The sequence below is a fragment of the Euleptes europaea genome, chromosome 4 (genome assembly GCF_029931775.1).
Source record: "Euleptes europaea isolate rEulEur1 chromosome 4, rEulEur1.hap1, whole genome shotgun sequence".
Lineage (NCBI taxonomy): Eukaryota > Metazoa > Chordata > Lepidosauria > Squamata > Sphaerodactylidae > Euleptes > Euleptes europaea.
The window spans coordinates 86,340,356-86,360,164 of NC_079315.1; the positions used below are offsets into that span (position 1 = coordinate 86,340,356).

The 19,809-nt window shown below is 44.3% G+C and overlaps 1 protein-coding gene across 1 annotated transcript in view; it reads right to left on the bottom strand.

Moving 5' to 3' along the window:
* Positions 1 to 10,479: 10,479 nt before the first annotated feature.
* The window catches only part of ATG10 (autophagy related 10), a 128,919-nt gene continuing 119,589 nt past the window's right edge, over positions 10,480 to 19,809 (bottom strand). The window contains exons 6-7 of the mRNA XM_056848731.1: positions 12,106 to 12,203; positions 10,480 to 10,591 (exon numbers count right to left, since the gene is read on the bottom strand). Of these exons, the coding sequence (XP_056704709.1) occupies positions 10,480 to 10,591; positions 12,106 to 12,203 (210 nt within the window). The remainder of the gene's footprint in view (positions 10,592 to 12,105; positions 12,204 to 19,809) is intronic.

Here is a 19,809-nt window from a genome sequence, read left to right on the forward strand (position 1 = left end):
GCATCCGTCTGTTCCGCCCGAGGATGGTAAAATCTGGAATAGAATCTGGGCAGCTGGTGGTTCAGATTCGAGGCAAAAGGGTCTACCAGGAGGGGGCCGAATCTTTGGTTTACCATCTGAAAGGCTTGAAGAGAGAGGGACCATTCTCCCTCATCTATGGAATGACTAACTCAGCCAGTCGGCCTGAATGTTCTGCACACCTTGGATATGTTCCGCCTGAATGTGTAAGAGATGTCTTTCCGCCCATCTGAAAATCCTTTTGGCTTCCTGATGCATTGTGGAAGACCTGGATCCCCCCTGTTTGTTCAGGTGAGCTTTTGTGGCGACATTGTCGGTCCTGACAAGAATATTCTGCCCTTGAATTAGATGTTGAAAATGTCGAAGTGCCAAAAAGACTGCTCGTAACTCCAGAACATTTATGTGCATCTTTTGTTCTGTGGTACTCCAGACGCCTTGCGCTGATTCTTCTCCCAGGGTTGCCCCCCAGCCCGATAGGGAGGCGTCCGTGAAGATCTGTAGAGGATCCGGTAGAATGAACCTCTTTCCCGTGCGTAGGTTGGTGGGATGGGTCCACCAATGAAGACTCTGTCTGACTTGATGGGTCAACGAAATTAGTTTGTTCGTCTTCTTGGTTATGGCCTGTTGATGTGGCTTTAGAAGCCATTGTAGGGGACGAGAGCGAAAACGGGCCCAGGGTACCGCTACAATGCTGGATATCATCAAACCCTGCAGGCTTGCTAGAGAAAGAAGTAGGGATTTCCGAGACCTGGCAATCTGCATGGCTCTGCTTGAGATCTTTAGAACTTTGTCTTCTGGAAGGTAAATTGTGTCGACAGCCGTGTTGATGATAACGCCCAGATGTTGGATGTTCTGAGAAGGCACCACCTGACTTTTGGCGAAGTTCACTATGAACCCGTGGTTTTCGAGTAATTGAACGACCCTTTTGGTGTGGGAGCGCAATGTCACCTCTGACGGGGCACAAATGAGCAGGTCGTCGAGATATGGATGGATTTGGATAGCCTCTCGACGAAGCTCTGCAACAAGGGTGACTAGCACCTTGGTGAATATGAGCGGAGCAGGACCAAGACCGAAGGGGAGGGCCTTGAACTGCAGATGTTTCTTCCCATAGGCGAATCTCAGAAAGCGGCGATGCTGAAGAGCGATGGGGATGTGCAAATAGGCTTCCTTGAGATCTATGGAGGTCATGAAGGAACCGTGCTTGAGAGCTTGAATGATTGATAGAAGGGTCTCCATCCTGAAGTGCTTCGTGGGTATGTACCGATTGATAAACCAGATCAAGGATGGCCCTCCAGTCCCCTGTCTTCTTTGGGACTGTGAAAAAGGTGGAATACATTCCCGTGAATCGTTCTGCTGCGGGTACTGGTTCTACTGCACCGATGGTGATAAGATGGTTGATGGTCTCCATAGTTCTCAATTGCTTGGCCTGAGATGTTGATACTGGGGAAGGGATGAATCGGTCTGATGGGAAGGTTCGGAACTCTACTGAGTAGCCGTGTTGTACAATTTGCAGAACCCAGGCATCCGTCTGGGATCCCTCCCACTGAGAGCGGAAAACTTGAAGTCTTCCGCCCACAGGCACATCCATGGCGTCATTGTTTGGCAGCTTTTTGGAACTTGTCCCCTTTGTCTCTGAACTGGCTTTGTTGAAAGGGGCGATTGTAGCGACCTTGCCTTCTGAATTGTTGTCGGTTATTAGACCAGGAGGGAAAGGGCCTTCTCTGATCCTGCCTGAATCGAGACAGGGTATGGGAGGATCGAAAGGAATGAGAAAAGCCTTTTGATTCCTTTTTTGAAGACTTGGGCATCATGCGCTTTTTATCTTTAGTCTCAGCCAGCATCTTATCCAAGCGCTCGTTAAAGAGCTTACCTGCTTGGAGTGGATAAGCCAAAAGACCAGATTTTGTCTTGGTCTCTACTTGCCAAGATCTGAGCCAAAGGGCCCTGCAAATAGCGGCATTAGAAGACATAGATCTGGCTGAGAAAGATAAAGCATCAAGGGAGGTGTCAGCTAAGAAAGAAGAGGCCTTGATTAATCTAGCCATGCCATCAGAAATCCTTTTGTCTGATTCCCCCATGAGTTGGGAAATTTTCTTTGCCCAGGCTATGGACGCTCTGGCTATAATGGCAGCAGATGCGGTAGCCTGAATAGCCAGAGCGGAGGACTCATGTACTTTTCAAGTGAGAAACTCCATCTTGCGATCAAGTTGATCCTTGATCACAGTCCCTCCCTCCTCGGATAATCCGTCAGGTGCCTGAAGAGATGCAACAGGAGCATCAACGGCAGGCAGACTGAGAAGCTCCATTGCAGGAGGAGTCATTTCATAAAGCCTCTTAATAGACCCAGGGAACTGTCTGTTCTGGGTTGGTTTGTCCCACTCAGTCTTGATGAGTTTTACAAAATAACTTGGAAGAGGGACTCTTTTAACCTGGGAAGCCCCTTGGGGAAAATAATCCTTCGTGCCAACTGGCCATGACTCAGATTGAGAACCCTCAGGCTTAGAGTCTGCCTCTTGATTCAACTCTAAGGCAATCAATGCCTTGGAAAGTAAGGCCTGATAGTCATCATGGGAGAAAAGGCGAGGCTGATCTTCTCCTTGATCCTTGGGGTCCTCAGCCTCAGAATCATATTCGCCTTCCTCTCTGTCTGCAGCCTCTGAAGGCGAATAGAGAGAGGCATCCTCCCTGGTTGAATGGGCGTAGTTACAAGGAGCTTTAAGAGCTGCCTTGGTAGGCCAAGCACGAGTACAGTCAGGATTGCTGCAAGGGGATAGAGAAGGAGACTCCTCTCTGATCCCTCTGTGAGATCTTAAGGGAGATCTGTGCCGGGTTTCCCTGTGAGGAGCTGGGGCCTTAGAAGGGGCAAACCACTTTGACTCCCTCCTTTCTAACACCCTCTCAATGGCTGCCTCTAAGTCATTCAAAGAAAATATTCCCCCCGTTGCCGGAGCCCCAGGCGCGGGTACGTTACCCTCCGACGATCCCTGGGGCTGCCGTGAACTGACGAGGGCCAGCTCCTCAATTGCCCGAGAGGTGGAGGGAAGGTCGGCAGGATCGGCCAACAGGGCACCCGATCTCAGCTTTGGGTCCTTAGGCCGCCTGGTGCTCCTCTTAGGAGAGCCGCCCACGTCCTTCCTTTTGCACTTGCCAGCCTTGGAAGTGGCGGCGGTGGCGGCTTTAGCGGCGGTTTTGGCGGCGGTGGTATTTTGAGCGGCGGCCACGCCTGCGGGCTTCCCAATCCCCGGTGGACCACCCGGGCAGCCACCAGAGGACTCCAACTGAGGACCCAGGGAGGGATCGTAATCCTCCACTGAGAGTAAGTCGTCCTCTCTGGGGACTGATGCTGCTGCAGCGGATTCAGCCGCCATTTTGGGGCCGGGACAGAGCCGATAGAAAAAACAGAAGAAAAAGGGACAGTAAGAATTTTTTTTTTATATATATAAGATATATAGTAGGTAGACAAGAAAAAACTAAGTATGAACAGAAAGAAAACGTCCTAAAGAGATAAATTTGCAGAGGTCTGCAAAGAGCGAGCTCTCCCCAGCGAGGCAGGACTGAAAGTGGAAGTCGAGGCTTTCCCGCCAAGGAGACAGGAAGCGAGATTTTGGTCCTGCCTCCCTGAGAAAAGGGCGGGAAAACCCGAGCTCCAAGATGCCCTTTCTTCTCACAGCGGGAAAAAGCTAGTTACTTAGAGTTTCCCCCCAGTATTTGACAATGTCAACTTCCAGTTACTTGATCACTGCCATGGCAGAGTGGGGATTTATTTATTTTTATTTGTTTAATTCATTTATACCTCACCTTTCTCCCCTAATAGGGACCTAAAGCAGCTTACATTATTCTCCTCTCCATTTTGCCCTCACAACAACCCTGTGAGGTAGGTTAGGCTAAGACAGTGTGACTGGCACAAGGTCATCCAGAAAGCTTCCATAGCACAAGTGGGAATTTGAACCTGGTTCTCCCAGATGCTAGTCCGATCCTCTTAACCACTACATCACACTGGCTCTTAATTTGCCAGGGACACTGGTTAACCACTTTAGCCATTGTTAAACATAATGGTGGCAAATCGAGCTCTATTAAAATAAATCAGTGTTTTTACCAACTTTAGAAACAACAGGATGAATGACATGGGGTTTCCAGTTAAATATGAATCGGAATTTTTTTTTAGTGTCATAAAGAGAGCGTGATCTGATTTAGCAACTTTATTTTGACTTATATTTTAATTTATATATGTTAATTTTATATCTCAATAGCAACATATATTTGAACTGAAGTATTTTATTAGGAAAATATACATCCAGTGTGGTTTAAATATTATAGTCAAACAAATTATGTAGAAAATATTTACACTGAAATAATACTGGTTGTTTGAAGACGATATAGCATGTACTTAAGGAAAAAAGGTACAGAAAGCTGCAGACACATTGGGTTCAATCCAAACTAATGTTTCCCATGAGCAAGGATTTCTGCCCAAGGAGGGCAATTTTCCTGCCTACCCCCTTCCACAGCAGCTGCAAATGCCCCCCAAGCTCTGCTCCTATGGGTCTCCTGTACCTCAGAAACAAGATCCTGCGGGAGGGAGACAGGAAAATTGCATTCCATGGTGGAAATTTGTGCACTTGCAGAAATGTCTATTCTGGATCCAAGCCAGAAATTTTAGTGCACCCAAAGAACTGTGCATGATATGTCATAGAAATGGTTTTCCATTTTTGTTTCAGCAGAATTTAATTCTTCCTAAATTTAACTGTCACATGTTGTAGCATCACTTGCATTACTTATTAATTCCGCATCAAGCTGGTGCTTTATAATATCTCTACCACCATGTGAGAGGACACATATGAGTAAGAATTTATTAGATTGGGCTTTTGATGTGATTCACACAAAGAACAGGTGAATTCATAACCTGATTTTTAAATTTGGATTATTAGATGTATTTGTGGTTTATTCCACCCCCACACACACAGGCTTACAAATCAATAAAACATTCACATACTTTCTCACACAATTTAGGAAAACCACCGGGGGGAGTATTAATTATAACTTTGAAACTGCCAACTGTGCCCAATATTGTATTGGCAATGGCATCCATTCAATTGTTATTAAATTATATGAAACAATGAGTCTTGAGAAATGGAAATTTTTTGGCAGAAAAGGCATTGTTAGAAGGAAGGGAAGTTCTATTCTTCCCACATATTTGAGAAGGACTGCATCCAAAATCACTACACACGGATACTTCCCATGTCTCCTGAAGTAACTGTTATTTCAGTTTGGTTCCCCATCAAGCATGACTGAATTGTGTATCTTAGAAAATCACAACCTAAAAGACTATTTTATATATGTGTGTGTGTGTAAAGTGCCGTCAAGTCGCAGCCAACTTATGGCGACCCCTTTTTGGGGGTTTTCATGGCAAGAGACAGAGGTGATTTGCCAGTGCCTTCCTCTGCATAGCAACCCTGGTATTCCTTGGTGGTCTCCCATCCAAACACTAACCAGGGCTGACCCTGCTTAGCTTCTGACGAGATCAGGCTAGCCTGGGCCATCCAGGTCAGGGCATTTTATATATAATAAAATTATTATTTTATATATAATAAATGCTAAATAACAGTAACTTGAAATATGTTGTGTCCTTCTATCATTCTTCATTACTAGCTGTGACATTTTTCTTCTCAGCCAATTGACTAAAAGCAAGAGGCAGACTTGCTCTGGAAACATGGCTTTATGCCACTTGGTGAATTCCTGATACTTATACAGAACATCTCACCTGAGTGGCTGAACTCTCCTGAACCAGCTGAAGAATGGAACTGTGCCAAGCAAATCACTCTAAAAAATGTATCACATAAAATAGTAGCATTTTCTTGAGAAAGAACTCTCCTTTCAAAACAAAGAATAAAGTACACACATTGGTATTACAAAAGACTATATTCTCTGCGTTTAAAAAAAAATCAAAATTTTAAGCTAACGAATTTTGTGGCAATAAAGCTGGATTTTACTACTCACACAAATCATATATTTGCTTGTGGCATAGTGGTTAAGAATGGTGGACTCTAATATAGAGAACCAAGTTTGATTCCCCACTCCTCCACATAAGCGGTGGCTCTAATCTGGGGAACTGGGTTGGTTTCCCCACTCCTACACATGAAACCTGCTGAGTAACCTTGGGCTAGTTACAGTTCTCTCTGAACTCTCTCAGCCCCACCTACCTCACAAGGTGTCTGTTGTGGAAAGAGGACGGGAAGGAGACTGTAAGCTGGTTTGAGACCCCTTAAAGGTAAACTTAAATTGGAGTATAAATTTAAATTGGAGTATAAAAACCAACTCCTTGTTGTTCAGGCTGATTAAAATTTTTTTTGGCTTTTTATACATGGAGAGATGCAAAGAGCAACAAGGAGCATTAAAGACACTTACTTTGCAATCCTGTTCAGCGATTCAAGTAGGTTGGCTTGGTGGCCAAGCGTGCCTTTTATCAGCTGTATCTGGTCCACCATCTATCTTAAAACATTGGCTGCCAATTTGTTTCTGAGTCCAATTCAAGGTGCTGATTCACCTTTCATGGCCTATGGTCCACATATCTAAAGGAATGTTTCTTCCCATGTGTGAACTATACTCCTCAGGTTGCCACCCCCTAGCTATTCCCCCACTGAAGGTAACCCTGGCATCCATTAGAGCCTGTGTATTTTTCATTATAGCTCAAACTTTGTGGAACAGGCTGCCTGAGAAGTCAAGGAATGTTCTGTCTTTAGAAATTTTCAGGACATACTTTCAAGCCATTTTATTTGCCAATGCTTTTAATGGTATATAAACTGCTCATATCTTTTTTTGGGGGGGGGGAGTGATACCTCTGTTTTTATTTGATTGGTTTTAAATTATAATTTGACTTGTGTAAGCTGCTTTGAGGCGCAAGTAGAGGTAGGATATAAATATTTGAATAAATAAATAAAACTACCCTCTGTTGTAGCAGTTCTTAACTGTATTGAGCCAATGGATGATTGTACTTTTAAGGGAAGAATAGTGGGCACCATGCCCTGACCTGTTTGGCCCAGGCTAGCCTGATCTCATCAGATCTCAAAAGCTAAGCAGGGTCAGCCCTGGTTATTACTTAGATGGGAGACCACCAAGGAATACCAAACCACCTCTGAACATCTCTTGCCTTGAAAACCCTACTGGGTTGCCATAAGTTGACTGTGACTTGACAGCACTTTACATACTCACACACACACACATGGTGGGCACCATCACAAAATAGCTGTCACGTGGGCAGGCCCAATCACAAAAAGTTGGGAGGTTCCAAGCCCAGCAGATGGATAATGCAGATAATATACAGTTTATATAATTAAAAGGCCAGATGAAATCATCAGAAATACAAGAAAGTCTAGGGATTATACCACAAACCCTAAGCATTGTGTGGACAAAGATAAACTTGTGAACTGCAGTGCTTTACTCTTTTGACCCAAATTAATTTCTAAAACTTAACATATGGGTTGTTTTACCGAACCAGAAATGTCCAAAGCTCCTTTCATCTTGCCGAAGTATCTAACTTCACCCATTGTATTTTTTACCATTCGACAAGATGCAAAGTAAATCGCACATATTTATCCAGTAGTACATCTGAGAACTTATTTTTAAAAATATATATGCATTTATTTTGTTTATGTTTTAAATATACATTTTAATAGGACTTTACACATAATTTGATTCCATCTGCTAAGCAAATTATATAACAATAAATAACAACAAAAACTTGTTGAGAAGGAGTTGAATTGAAACTGGTTGACACGAACATCATGCTCCAATATAGTTATGTGGCTCACACACTGTGGTTACTGTCCTCATTAGCTGAATGAAATCCGCTTAAAGTGGATTTGCCTAGGTAAAGGTAAGATATGGTATCTACTCATAAATCAAGCAAGGTACACCCAAATGATAATTTAATGTGACAATAACTACCTCAAAAGGAAATAAAACTATTTTCTGAGATTATGAAGAAGACTGCCTTCAATCTATTGAATTTAGTAAAAGTTATCGAGCTTTTTTTTTTTTAATTTAAGTTTGCATCTGAAGAACACAACCCTGGAATACTCAGATAATTGGCAAAGGGTCACTGGGGGAAAGGCTATTTAACCCTGACCTATGATTTAAATCCTCTTCCTGAAGTTGTACTTTATTCTGCAAAAACAAAGTCAGGAACAGTAAAAGATGCCGTGAGAGGTGAGGAGATGGTTGAGCTTCCCTCATGCACATGCTGCTTTTGATGCTGAAATTAGACACCACCACCACCAAGTCACCACTTTACATATGAACAGGGCATAAACGTGAACAACAATCATGGCTGACTCCATGTCTAATATGATCCTAACCTAACCATATGCATCACTATACATTTATTACTATGGGCACAAAAGGTGCATGTGTGGTCAGGACCTAGGCCAATTGCAGCTTTTGAGTATGCGTTCATCATGTTACCTATATATGGGCCTTTAAATAGCTCTGTTGTCCCTCCTGGCTCCAGAGGAAGTCAGGATATGGGCAATAACAGTCAGTCATGGAAGTTGCCTCCGGCATCTTCCAACAGATTTCATCTAACACAGGGGATTTCATGTTGTTTGCTCCACAAAAACTTCTTATGACATGTGTGAAGTAACTTGTATATCTATAACTTACTACTGTTGTGAATAGGTCTGATAAAGCAAAATAGCAGGAAGGAAACAATTCTGCATATAGCTACTCCCTTTCAGCCAACTGTGTAAACTATAGTGGCAAAAGAAGAGGAAAGGAGCTTTCATCATCTGAGAGCTTAAACCAATTGCTTTGGACAATTGCTCATGATTTGTTAAAAATACACTGGCTGAATTGTTTCACAAAGCAGATGGGCCAACTGGTGATTCTATCAGTTCAGATCCTTCCCCTAGCTATCATTAGCCCTGAAAAAGAACAACCATTGCTTGAATGGGCATTTGCTTTCTGGTAGGACTGTCCTTGCAATGACACCAATTATTTGTTGTCATAAGACACACCCATGTCAATGCAATTCAACGTGCTGAGGTATCTTGTGCAATTCAACGTGCTGAGGTATCTTGTGTTCACCATGATGTTGTTGCTACCTTTGCATTTGAACTTAGCTTTACCATTCACCATTCTTCATGTACCTGCAATTGAACCTGCAATAAGAACATTAAAAGGTAATTAAAAGTTGTGGAAGAATCCAAAGATAAACACTAGAGTATTGCTAGAGTAATGTGTAATTATATGATGTCATTCCTGATTTTGTGATTAAGCTATTAGTAAGGTTACAAGTGGCGGCCTGCAAGAGTCGTGGGAGAGAATCTCATCCTCCCTCCTGGGCCCGGCTGCGGCAGCGGGGGGTTTGGGAGCTGCTCTGAGCCCGGAGCAGCTCCCACATTGTGCTGCTACTGCAGACAGGCCCAGGGCAGGTCCCTGGACGCTGACACTGCCAGGCCCGGAGTGGCTCTCCAGACACCAGCGTCACGTCCAGGCCTGGAGCAGTTCCCTGAATGCCAACAAAGCTGGGCCAACAGCAGCTCCCCAGACAATGACAATGCTGAGGCTAGGCCCAGAGCTGCTACCGGACTCCACCACAGCCAGGCCTGGAGCAGCTCCCCAGATGCCACCGCCGTGGCCGGGCCTGGTTGGAGGGGGGCACAGGGCAGGACCAGGGGGCATGGCCTCCTACTGATGATTATTTGTTTCTCCTAACACTTTGCTGTTTAGCTTTAAACATAGTTAAAGTGACTGCTGATCTAATACTTAACTGAAGTTAAGGTGGGAGAGAGAAATTTACTCTGGAGAGGGCAGGCTAGGAGGTCGCATGTGCACCATGCCATGATCTTATCTCTGAACTGTGGTTAAGAGGGTCGTCTGTACCAGGGTCTAAAAGAAGGGCACAGCAGCATCAATGCAAGATGGTGGACAACAGAGCAAAAAGACAGGCCAGTCTGTTATGAAGAAGGGGTGCAGAAGCAAAAGCTGAAATGGATTTGTTTTCCGACTACTTTTGAAAATAAATGTTTTACAGTTAAGGAATACATCCAAAACAAACAATACAACAAAAATAAAGTAAGAGAAATCCATCTGCCTATTTTTAAAATGGAAGGTTAAGGACGAGTAAGGGCAAATTAAAGAAGCACCAAAGAGTGTATATGTAAAAGGCAATACAGATAAGAATAAACACAAACAGTTTTTTTGTTTCTTACAAGATGAGAAGGAGAGTAGGGCACTTTCACACACACTGAATAATGTACTTTCAATCCACATTCAATGCACTTTAGTGATTGTTTGCAAGTGGACTTTCCATTTCATACAGCCAAATCCTGTTGCAAGGTACATTAAAAGTGGATTGAAAGTGCATTATTCAGCATGTGTGAGAGCACTTTTAGGAGACATTTTAACATTCGCAAGAGCAAAAAGGCTTTTCAATGACCGATTTTGTGTAGGATCAGTTTTACCTCTTTATTCAGCACTTGTGGTCTGCTCAGAATTGACTTTTGCGTAACTCAGAGGTAGATGGAGACCCACCACTGGACCTACAACACTCAGCCATGAGATGATGTAATTTGTACGCCTACAAAAAAGGAAATAATTTTTAAAAAGTTATATTAAGGTAAAGGTCCGCATTCCTGACCCATGGGGTGACGTCACAGCCCGACGTTGACTAGGCAGACTTTGTTTACGGGGTGGTTTGCCAGTGCCTTCCCCAGTCATCTTCCCTTTACCCCCAGCAAGCTGGGTACTCATTTCACCGATCTCAGAAGGGTGGAAAGCTGAGTCAACCTTGAGCCGGCTACCTGAAACCAACTTCTATTGGGATCAAACTCAGGTTGTGAACAGAGCTTGGACTGCAGTACTGCAGCTTACCACTCTGTGCCACGGGGCTCTTGTAACATACCATAGCTGTATTTAAAAAGTTTGGGCACCATTTTGAACAGCTATCAATTAATCTTAAAACCCATGTGACATTATAGTCGTATATTATATAGTTTAAGGAGAAAAAATCTTCAGTGGCAGTTCTGACCCTCTAAATTAACAGAGCTCACTATTGTGCTGTGCCACTTTTAACTGAGAATATGCAAACCAGTCAGCCAAAAGCTAATGGGTCTGGTGCTTTGCTCAATGCAGGATCAGCCTAGAGCATCTCTGACAAGTGTTTGTCTAGCCTCTGCTTAAAGACTGCTGGTAACACCGTTGAACAACTCTTACTGTAAAAAATTTTTTTCCTAACATCCAGCCAGTACCTTTTCGCCCGCAATTTAAACCCATTTTTGTGAGTCCTATCCTCTGCTGCCAACAGGAAAAGCTCCCTGCCCTCTTCTAAGTAACAGCCCTAAGTGACAGTTTAGGTGCAGATTAGATGACAGAAACATCATCTGGAAATCAGTTCTTGTAGGTTATCCGGGCTGTGTGACCGTGGTCGTGGTATTTTCTTTCCTGACGTTTCACCAGCAGCTGTCAGGAAAGAAAATACCAAGACCACGGTCACACAGCCCGGATAACCTACAAGAACTGATGAACTCTGCCTGTGAAAGCCTTCGACAATATCATCTGGAAATGTTTGTATGGACAGTCTGGGTTTTGTTTCCTTTGATGGATGTTGATAGGATTCTGGTAGTTGTGAAGGCTACATCCTCTAAATTGTATCTACTTACAGTTAAAATCTCGCCTTAAACAAAATCAGGGCTTGTTTGACCTAGACTATGAACAGCTCTGACAGAGGGAAAAAATCATCATGGATTTAAATAAGACTGTTAGAAATAATTAAGTCTAGATGGGAATTATGACCCACCATATAACATCTAACTACACAATTCCAGAATTTCTGGGCTCATCATTGAGACAAGAAATCTAAGTGCTAGACAATTTTCCACATTGCCAAGTTTGTCATAGGGAGATAAAGAGCAACAACCTTAAGAAATTGTAACTTAACCAGATTTTGTCCGGCAACAAAAAAACTTATAGGGTTCTTGAGAATTGTGCACCACCACAAATTTATATACAAAATTTACTTGCATTTGTTATGAGTTATAGTAGGGGGTATAAGAACCTATGCAGCCAAACAACTCACATCCAGCAGCTCCTCACCTGTTTCCTTTATGTGAACTGGATAATACTGAAGCCATAAATTCATTTGTCCGACAGGGATGAAGTACAAAGAACGGCTGTCCAAATAATGGATGTTCCTGAAAAGAAGCACAGCCTTGTCAATTTTTAATGAACTATACTCAATATACAAAGTAGATTACATTATTACATTTGTCCTCATTACAACCCCATAGGGTAAGTTCTTTAAGTTTCTCATTCTACAGAGGAGGAACTGAGTTTAAATTATATCAACTACCCAAGATTATCCAATAAATCCTAGTCTGGGTCCCCCAAATCCGGCTTCAACATTCTAGCCATTAAATCACACTGTAAAAGAAGAGAAGACACTGCAAGAATGAAAATGGAAATGTTGTGACCATCAGGACAGCGGTCTAACACAGGCTCTGAAATTTTGACAAGCCTATTGCTAGTTCCTGTTTAAAATCAATCTAAATATTTGTTTTATAATGTGTGTTCGTCATTATATTGTCATTGGTAAATCTTTTGTTGTCAGTTCCAATCCATAATTTCCCCCCAAACAATCTGTTTTTGCTAGAAGTATTTTCACACATTACTGATTTAGTTTAATAGCTGAGTGGAATAATATGTTTTTGTTCTGTTTGACATTCTTTACACGATACGGAACAGCATCAGTTCACTACTATGGATAAAAGAGGGAAACATCCTTGCATAAATTTGTAATTTGAGCTAATTTTTCCTAAACTGTAAACTGGATTGTATGACTGATCTCTACACTGCTCATCCCAAACCCTTTGTCCCTGACATGAGACAGAGCTGGCAGTGAGAAGCAGGATCCCACACCAGTGAGGGAAACTCATTAGGAAGTTGGCTTTGCCTCCTTCTTTGAGGAGAGGCCAATCCCAAAGAATCTAGAACGCCCTCTTGCCTCTATCAGTTTCTGGCATACCCTCTCATTTGCATGTTAAGTGGTCTCTTACCTGTGGCAGACCTATGTACAAATCATGCAGATTATCCATATCATTCTTCAGCGAGATATAATTCATTAGTTATGGACCAGATTTCCTTTGAATCAAGGCTATCCCCCAATGGTACAAATGCAAGGAAGTCACACACTTAAAAGTTTGTCTGAAAAATCCTCTAAGGTTACCACTTTAATTCCTTCTCCATGCTAAGTATCTTGGAAGAAAGCACAAGAGTCCCAAGCAATCTAAGTATTTTACATGGTAAGTTTAACCATGCTCCTTTGTTAGTGAACTATTAAGAAGACTGATGTACATCCAAGGTTAAAGCAATGAAACAGCAGGTTGAAGCAAACTGAGAATAGTTGCCAATAAAATGAAAATTATTATTATTATTTAAAGCAGCTCAGGGAACTGATAATCAAAAACATAGTCTTTTATTGCTAGATCACTGGACCAAATTTGGCCCACGTTGGTAGTAGCTAAGAAGTATTACTAGACAATAGCCTATAGAAAATTAATTGAGGGTATTTACATAAACAAAGCTTGCATTAATTAGCCCCCTTTTTATTCATTCTAGCTTAGAAATGAAGAACTAAATTGACCAAAGAGAATGAGTTAACCCTATGTCATTCCATCTGATCATATAGTAGAGGAATTGAATTACTGTGTGGCTGCCTGGCTACAACATATATTCCATGCATAAGAATAAGGCTGAGGTACGATAAAATAGCCTGTTTTAAGAAAGTTAAGAGATCTCAGTCTTCAGCAGGTTTCAGATCAAGCTACAATAATTCTGTTCTATCACAATTAATCTGCAAGCATTCTCATGCAACTGAAAAAGGCAAACTGAAATCTGTATATATACAGATGCCTCCATTTAGCTCTTTGATGAAAAACCAGCAGTATAGATGAAAATCTCTGAAAAAGAAGGTAAATGAGGAAAGTGCCATACTAATATCAGGGATGGTGCATAATGCAATCTCATCAGTAATGCATATAGGCAAATAACTTCAGTGCCTTCATACATTGTGTTGAATCCTATACTTTGTTCTATTCTGGGGCAGTGGGCCATCGTAAGTGTCTTTAATGGTCAGAAGACTCACCTGGACTCAATGGTGCCTTTATTGTTAAGAACCACAACCACTAGGGTTGGCAGGTCCCTCTTCGCCACCGGCGGGAGATTTTTGGGGCGGAGCCTGAAGAGGGCGGGGCTTGAGGAGGGGAGGGACTTCAGTGCCATAGAGTTCAATTGCCAAAGCAGCCATTTTTCTCCAGGTGATCTGATTTCTATCGGCTGGAGATCAGCTGTATTAGCAGGAGATCTCCTGCTACTACCTGGCAGTTGGCAACCCTAACAACCATGGAGCTATCCACACAAGTATACTTGTGACTCTGCCATGGGGCAATTCCACCAGGCCTGTTAAGGTCTGGTTGCCTTATCTTGCCTAAGCCCCCAGCTCCTCTTCCTCCCTTCTCTTTGCCTTCCCTCTCCCTGCCGCTCTTAGGTAAAGGTAAAGGTCCCCTGTGCAAGCACCGGGTCATTCCTGACCCATGGGGTGACGTCACATCCCGACGTTTTCTAGGCAGACTTTGTTTACGGGGTGGTTTGCCAGTGCCTTCCCCAGTCATCTTCCCTTTACCCCCAGCAAGCTAGGTACTCATTTTACCGACCTCAGAAGGATGGAAGGCTGAGTCGACCTTGAGCCGGCTACCTGAAACCGACTTCCGTCGGGATCGAACTCAGGTCGTGAGCAGCTTTTGACTGCAGTACTGCAGCTTAGCACTCTGCACCACGGGGCTCTTAACATCTCCCTTTTTACCCACGTTGGCCAATCCCAGCACTGCTCCTCCCCTTATCTCAGCACTGTTCATCTGTTAACCTCTTCCTTGCCTTGCCCCACCATATATTGGAGCAGCTGCTGCTTTTGGCCAAGCAGATGGGACCTCTTCTGGCCTCTGAGAGCCAGCATGGTATAGTGGTTAAGAGCGGTAGACTCTAATCTGGAGTGCCAAGTCCTCTCCCCACAACAGACACCTTGTGAGATAGGTGGGGCTGAGAGAGTTCTGAGAGAACTGTGACTAGCCCAAGGTCACCGAGCAGGCTTCATGTGAAGGAGTGGGAAATCAAACCTGGTTCTCCAGACTAGAGTCCCCCACTCTTAACCACTACACCACACTGGCTCTGATGGTGCTGAGGCTACTACTAGAGGACCGAGGGATCAAAAGTGGCCCATATTTCTAACAGTTGTGCTGCTGCAGCAGCAGCTGTCTCTTTAATGTGCTAAAATATACATCGGCCAAACAGGAGATGCCCATAGAGTGTGATCCAGCTAAGGAATCTGCATGCAAAATGCTACATGCTGGGTGGGGGGGGAAGTATTACAGAAGCATCTCAAGTATTTTAAAAAGTTTGTCTTGAGATGTGCAACAAATTACCCTGCTGTGGATTATAAACCTCATTATTAATTATTTACTTTTCAATTTATATCCTGCCATTTGCTTTAAAAGCCTCAGGGTGGCTAATGATAATTTAAAAACATAAAATCCAATCAATACAATTTAATCAATTAATTTTTTTAAAAAATGCATAAATAAGTTACACATCCGTAATAGCAGCAGGTTTCACTAAATTATCACATCTTTAAAAAAACAACACTATCTTTTCCAAAGGCTTGCTGAAATAGTAGTCTTATCTAACCTTTCAAAAATTTGAATCAAGTGGATCTACCAAACCTACCTATGGAGAGAGTTCCACTTCCCTGCTCTTTGTACCAAACAACCTAATTGTATCTTTATGCATCACTGTGACTTTGCTGCTCCCCCCAACTACTGGTCCTAAACTGAAGCTGACCAGAGAACCCAGTTGGGTAATGATGATGATGATGAAAACAGAGTTTCACTTACCTGTAACCTGTTGTTCATCTGGTGGATCTTCTATGCAGTAACACATTGGGGACTGTGCAGGCGCAGGCCAGCCACGGATAAGATTTGTCAGCTTCTAGCAAAATAGAAAGTGAGAGTGCTCCCCCTCCCCTCGGGGCATGTAGCCTTCCCGCCCAACGGTCACATGACCCAGGGGGAGGGAGCACTCTCCCCTCTAGTTCTCCAACCTGCCGCCACGGAACCACCCACGTGTATTGCGGAGAGGTCCCACAGCGGGGAAGGAGGGAGGCATGTGTTACTGCATAGAAGATCCACCAGATGAACAGTTACAGGTAAGTGAAACTCTGTTTTCATCTGCATGGCTTCTATGCAGTCCCACACTGGGAGAGTAGCAAGCTCGGTTGCCCGGATGGTGGGTGTGGGACAGTCACCGAAACAATGACTGCAAGACGGCACGTCCCACTGCTGCCTCTCTAGATGAAACCACATCGACCGCATAGCGCTTCATGAAAGTAGAAGGGGTCAACAACGTCGCCTCTCGACAGATGTCTCGGAGGTCGATTTTAGACAAAAAGGCGACGGAGGCAGCGTAAGCTCTTGTGGAGTGCGCCTTGATCATGTCTGGGCAATCCACGTGTGCTCTCTCATAAGACAGTCTAAGGGCTGAGGTAATCGACCTGGACAGGGTCTGCTGGGAGGCTCGGTGACCCTTACGGTGGTTGCTACAGCAATAACATATTACTGTTTTCCCTGCAGGGTTCATTGTAATAAGAAGGGAGGGCCCTCCGTACATTTAAAAGTATAAAGCCCTCTCCGCATCGGAAGAAGGGGTCTGCAATAACACGGGTAAGACGATACCTTGCGTAGAAAGAAAGCTCGGGTTTCAACACCACTTAATCAGCGTGAAACTTAGTAAACGGTGAGGAATGACAAGAGCCGTTAAATCTCTGACATGACTGGCCAAGGTGATTGTGACCAGACAGGCAGTCTCATAGCAAAGAGAGGCCCCCAGTGACCAAAGGCTCAAACGCTGTTTCATGAGTTAGGACAACCTGAAGGGAAAGCTCCACTGAGGAACAGGTGGAGATACCCTGGGATAGAGGTTGATATGTTCCCTTAAAAAAACTTCTGTGAGTCTGGGTGTGAAAAAACACAGAAAAGAGAGTCCAACGCAGTGTGAAGGGCCGAGCAGTAGTCGAGGGATTGAACAATCCAGCATCGTTAAACATACAAGGTAGTCAAAAATTGAGAACAGGAGAGAAGCAGCTCCGGACAAATCATTGTCAGCAGCTCACAGGGAAAAATGTTTCCACTTGGCATCAAGAAAAACGTCTCGTGGACAACTTAATGGGGTGCAGCAGCACCTAAGCCACCCTATCTGACCACAGATTACATAGAATTCTCCATGCTGCCAGCTTGATTCTGGAAGGAATGTGAGAAATATCTTGAGGAGGAATAGTACTACCTTGAGTCAGGGCATTAGAATCGTGAACTGAGATCTCCTGGGCTGGATGGTGCCACCAGGATGCCACTTGTCCTGTCTGTCCAGATCTTGGCCAGAACCTTGCCCAGCAAGGGGAAGGGGAAAGGGGGGGATCGACCAAGTCATTTGGAATGCGTCCCCCATGGAGCCTGGGCTCTCCCCCGCTCTGGAGCACAATTGAGGACACGCTGAATTGTGCTGAGTCACAAGAGATACATTCGCGGGGTGCCCCAGATGAGGAAGAGATAACAGAGACAATGTGAGTCTACAGTGAGTTTGTGACAATCGTCAGGATGATAAGTTACGAAGTCTACTAGAATGTTACTCGTGCGATGTGAATGGCAGTGACAGTGGAGCCATGTGTTATGGTCAGTCCCAGACTGGAATGGCTTCTGTGCACAGCAAGTGGACCTTGTGCCGCCATGTTTGTGCTGGGCAGTGCTCTCCGTTGTGACTTGAACATGTCGATCCTCGAGGACCCCTGCAAAGGAACAGAGAGCAAGCCTAATAGAATGAAGCTCAAGAAAGTTAATGTGCAGGGTAGACTCTTGAAAGTTAATGTGCAGGCCATACACCATGGGCCTTAAGATCCGTACAATGAGCTCCCCATCCTGATAAGGAGGTGTCAGGAACAAATGAGCCTGTGGAGCAGGTGTTTGAAAAGGCAACACCGGCCAAGAGGACCATCAGTCCAAAGAGGCAATAACCGATGTAGGGATAGACAGCTCTTTGTATTGAGGGTCAATGTTCAGCTGAAATGCTGTCAGAAAACCGAGTGTGCAAGGGGAACAACCGCAGACGAGCAAGACAACAACTGCAGTGGAGAAAGCCATGAGTCTCAAGTAATGAATTTTAGGAGTCGTTTGGAACCTTGTCTAGAACAGGTTAACTAACTTTCAAATGGAGCGTATTCCCTGTATTAGAAGGTAAGCTCTAGCTGTGGCCAAGTGCAAGTGGATACCATGAATCTATGGCCTTAGAAGAGGTCAATGGAGACTTTTATAGTTGACCAGGAGACCCAGGTCAGTTAGGATGGAAAATAAAAACTTCCGCCTGACTAGCAAAGGCAACCTCTTAGTAACCGACTATCGGCCAGTCGTCTAAGTATGGAAAATGACACATGCCTGCAGGGCCAGGTGTGTAACTCCCACAGATAAGCACTTCATGAAGGTGCAAGGTGCCGTAGCACGACCAAGGGCGAACTGCATATCCATAGTGCTTGCCTTTGCAGAGAAAACGCAACAGAGACCGCAGTCTCTGTGGATTGCAATGTGCAATATGCATCACGCAAGCCCAACGGCAAACCACATCTGCTAATTTGGGAGTGGCAGGACCTTGGGTATTTAACATATGATCAACATATGAATTTGTGGATCTTGACAGCATCGTCAATTCCCCAGGTCTAGAGAGGGGCGCTTCCCCTCTTTTTGTCAACTAGGTAGAAACGGGAATAGTACCCATAGTCCCTATCCTCAGAGGGGACCTCCCAGATGGCCCCTTTCCGTAGAAGTTCCCGAACCTCCTCTAGGAGTTGGGCAGGAGCCAACGACGTAGTGCAAACCGGAAAGAGGTAGGGAAGCAGCGTCTTGAGCTCAATAAAGCATCCATGCTTTATCATTTTGAGAACCCAATTACCATCAGTGATGGACATCATATACTGTAACGACCAGATACCCGGTCTGTGAAAAGCACTTGAGCATCTAGCTACACCTGCTTAGGTTTGTAGGGCGGTTGAGAGATGGGCTAGGACCCTTCCTGGGTCTAGGTGTGCCCAAAAACTCTCTATCCTGCTGGGCAGAAGTGAGAATGGAGGTGGAAGGTACCTTGGTACCTGTATAGGTGGGATGGTTGAGGCTGGCTGCCAAAGTATCTTGGCTATAAGCTGGCACAGTGGGGCAATGCCCAAGGACTTAGTGGTTATCCTTCTTGAGACGATCAAGAAAGGCATCGTTTAATCGCTGAAGAGTGAAGTGCCCTCAAGGGGTGGTTTCCCAATACGCAACAGAGGTGCCCTCAAGGGCAAGGTGCTAGATACACGACCGAGTGTCATACGGAAGGGTGGGCTGGTTAAGTCAGCATGCCTCCGAAGGACTATGGACGAGGCTATGACCTTGCTGGAAGGGTCTGCAAAGTGACGCGCAGCAATAAACTGCTGTCTGTTGAAGGTCATGTTTATGCTACAAACAGTGTAGTGTGATGGGCGTTGATCCTCTGGTAGGGTACTAATTTGAGATGAAATTCCATCCCAGAGGGCATATTAGTATCTGGCCATGATTGCCATGAAATAGAAATGTGAAGGCCAATGGAACTGGAAGTATAAACTTTTCTGGGTAAAGTCTCCAGTCTGCGTCCCGCCCGGTTAGGGGCAAGGAATGTGAACACGATTTATATTTG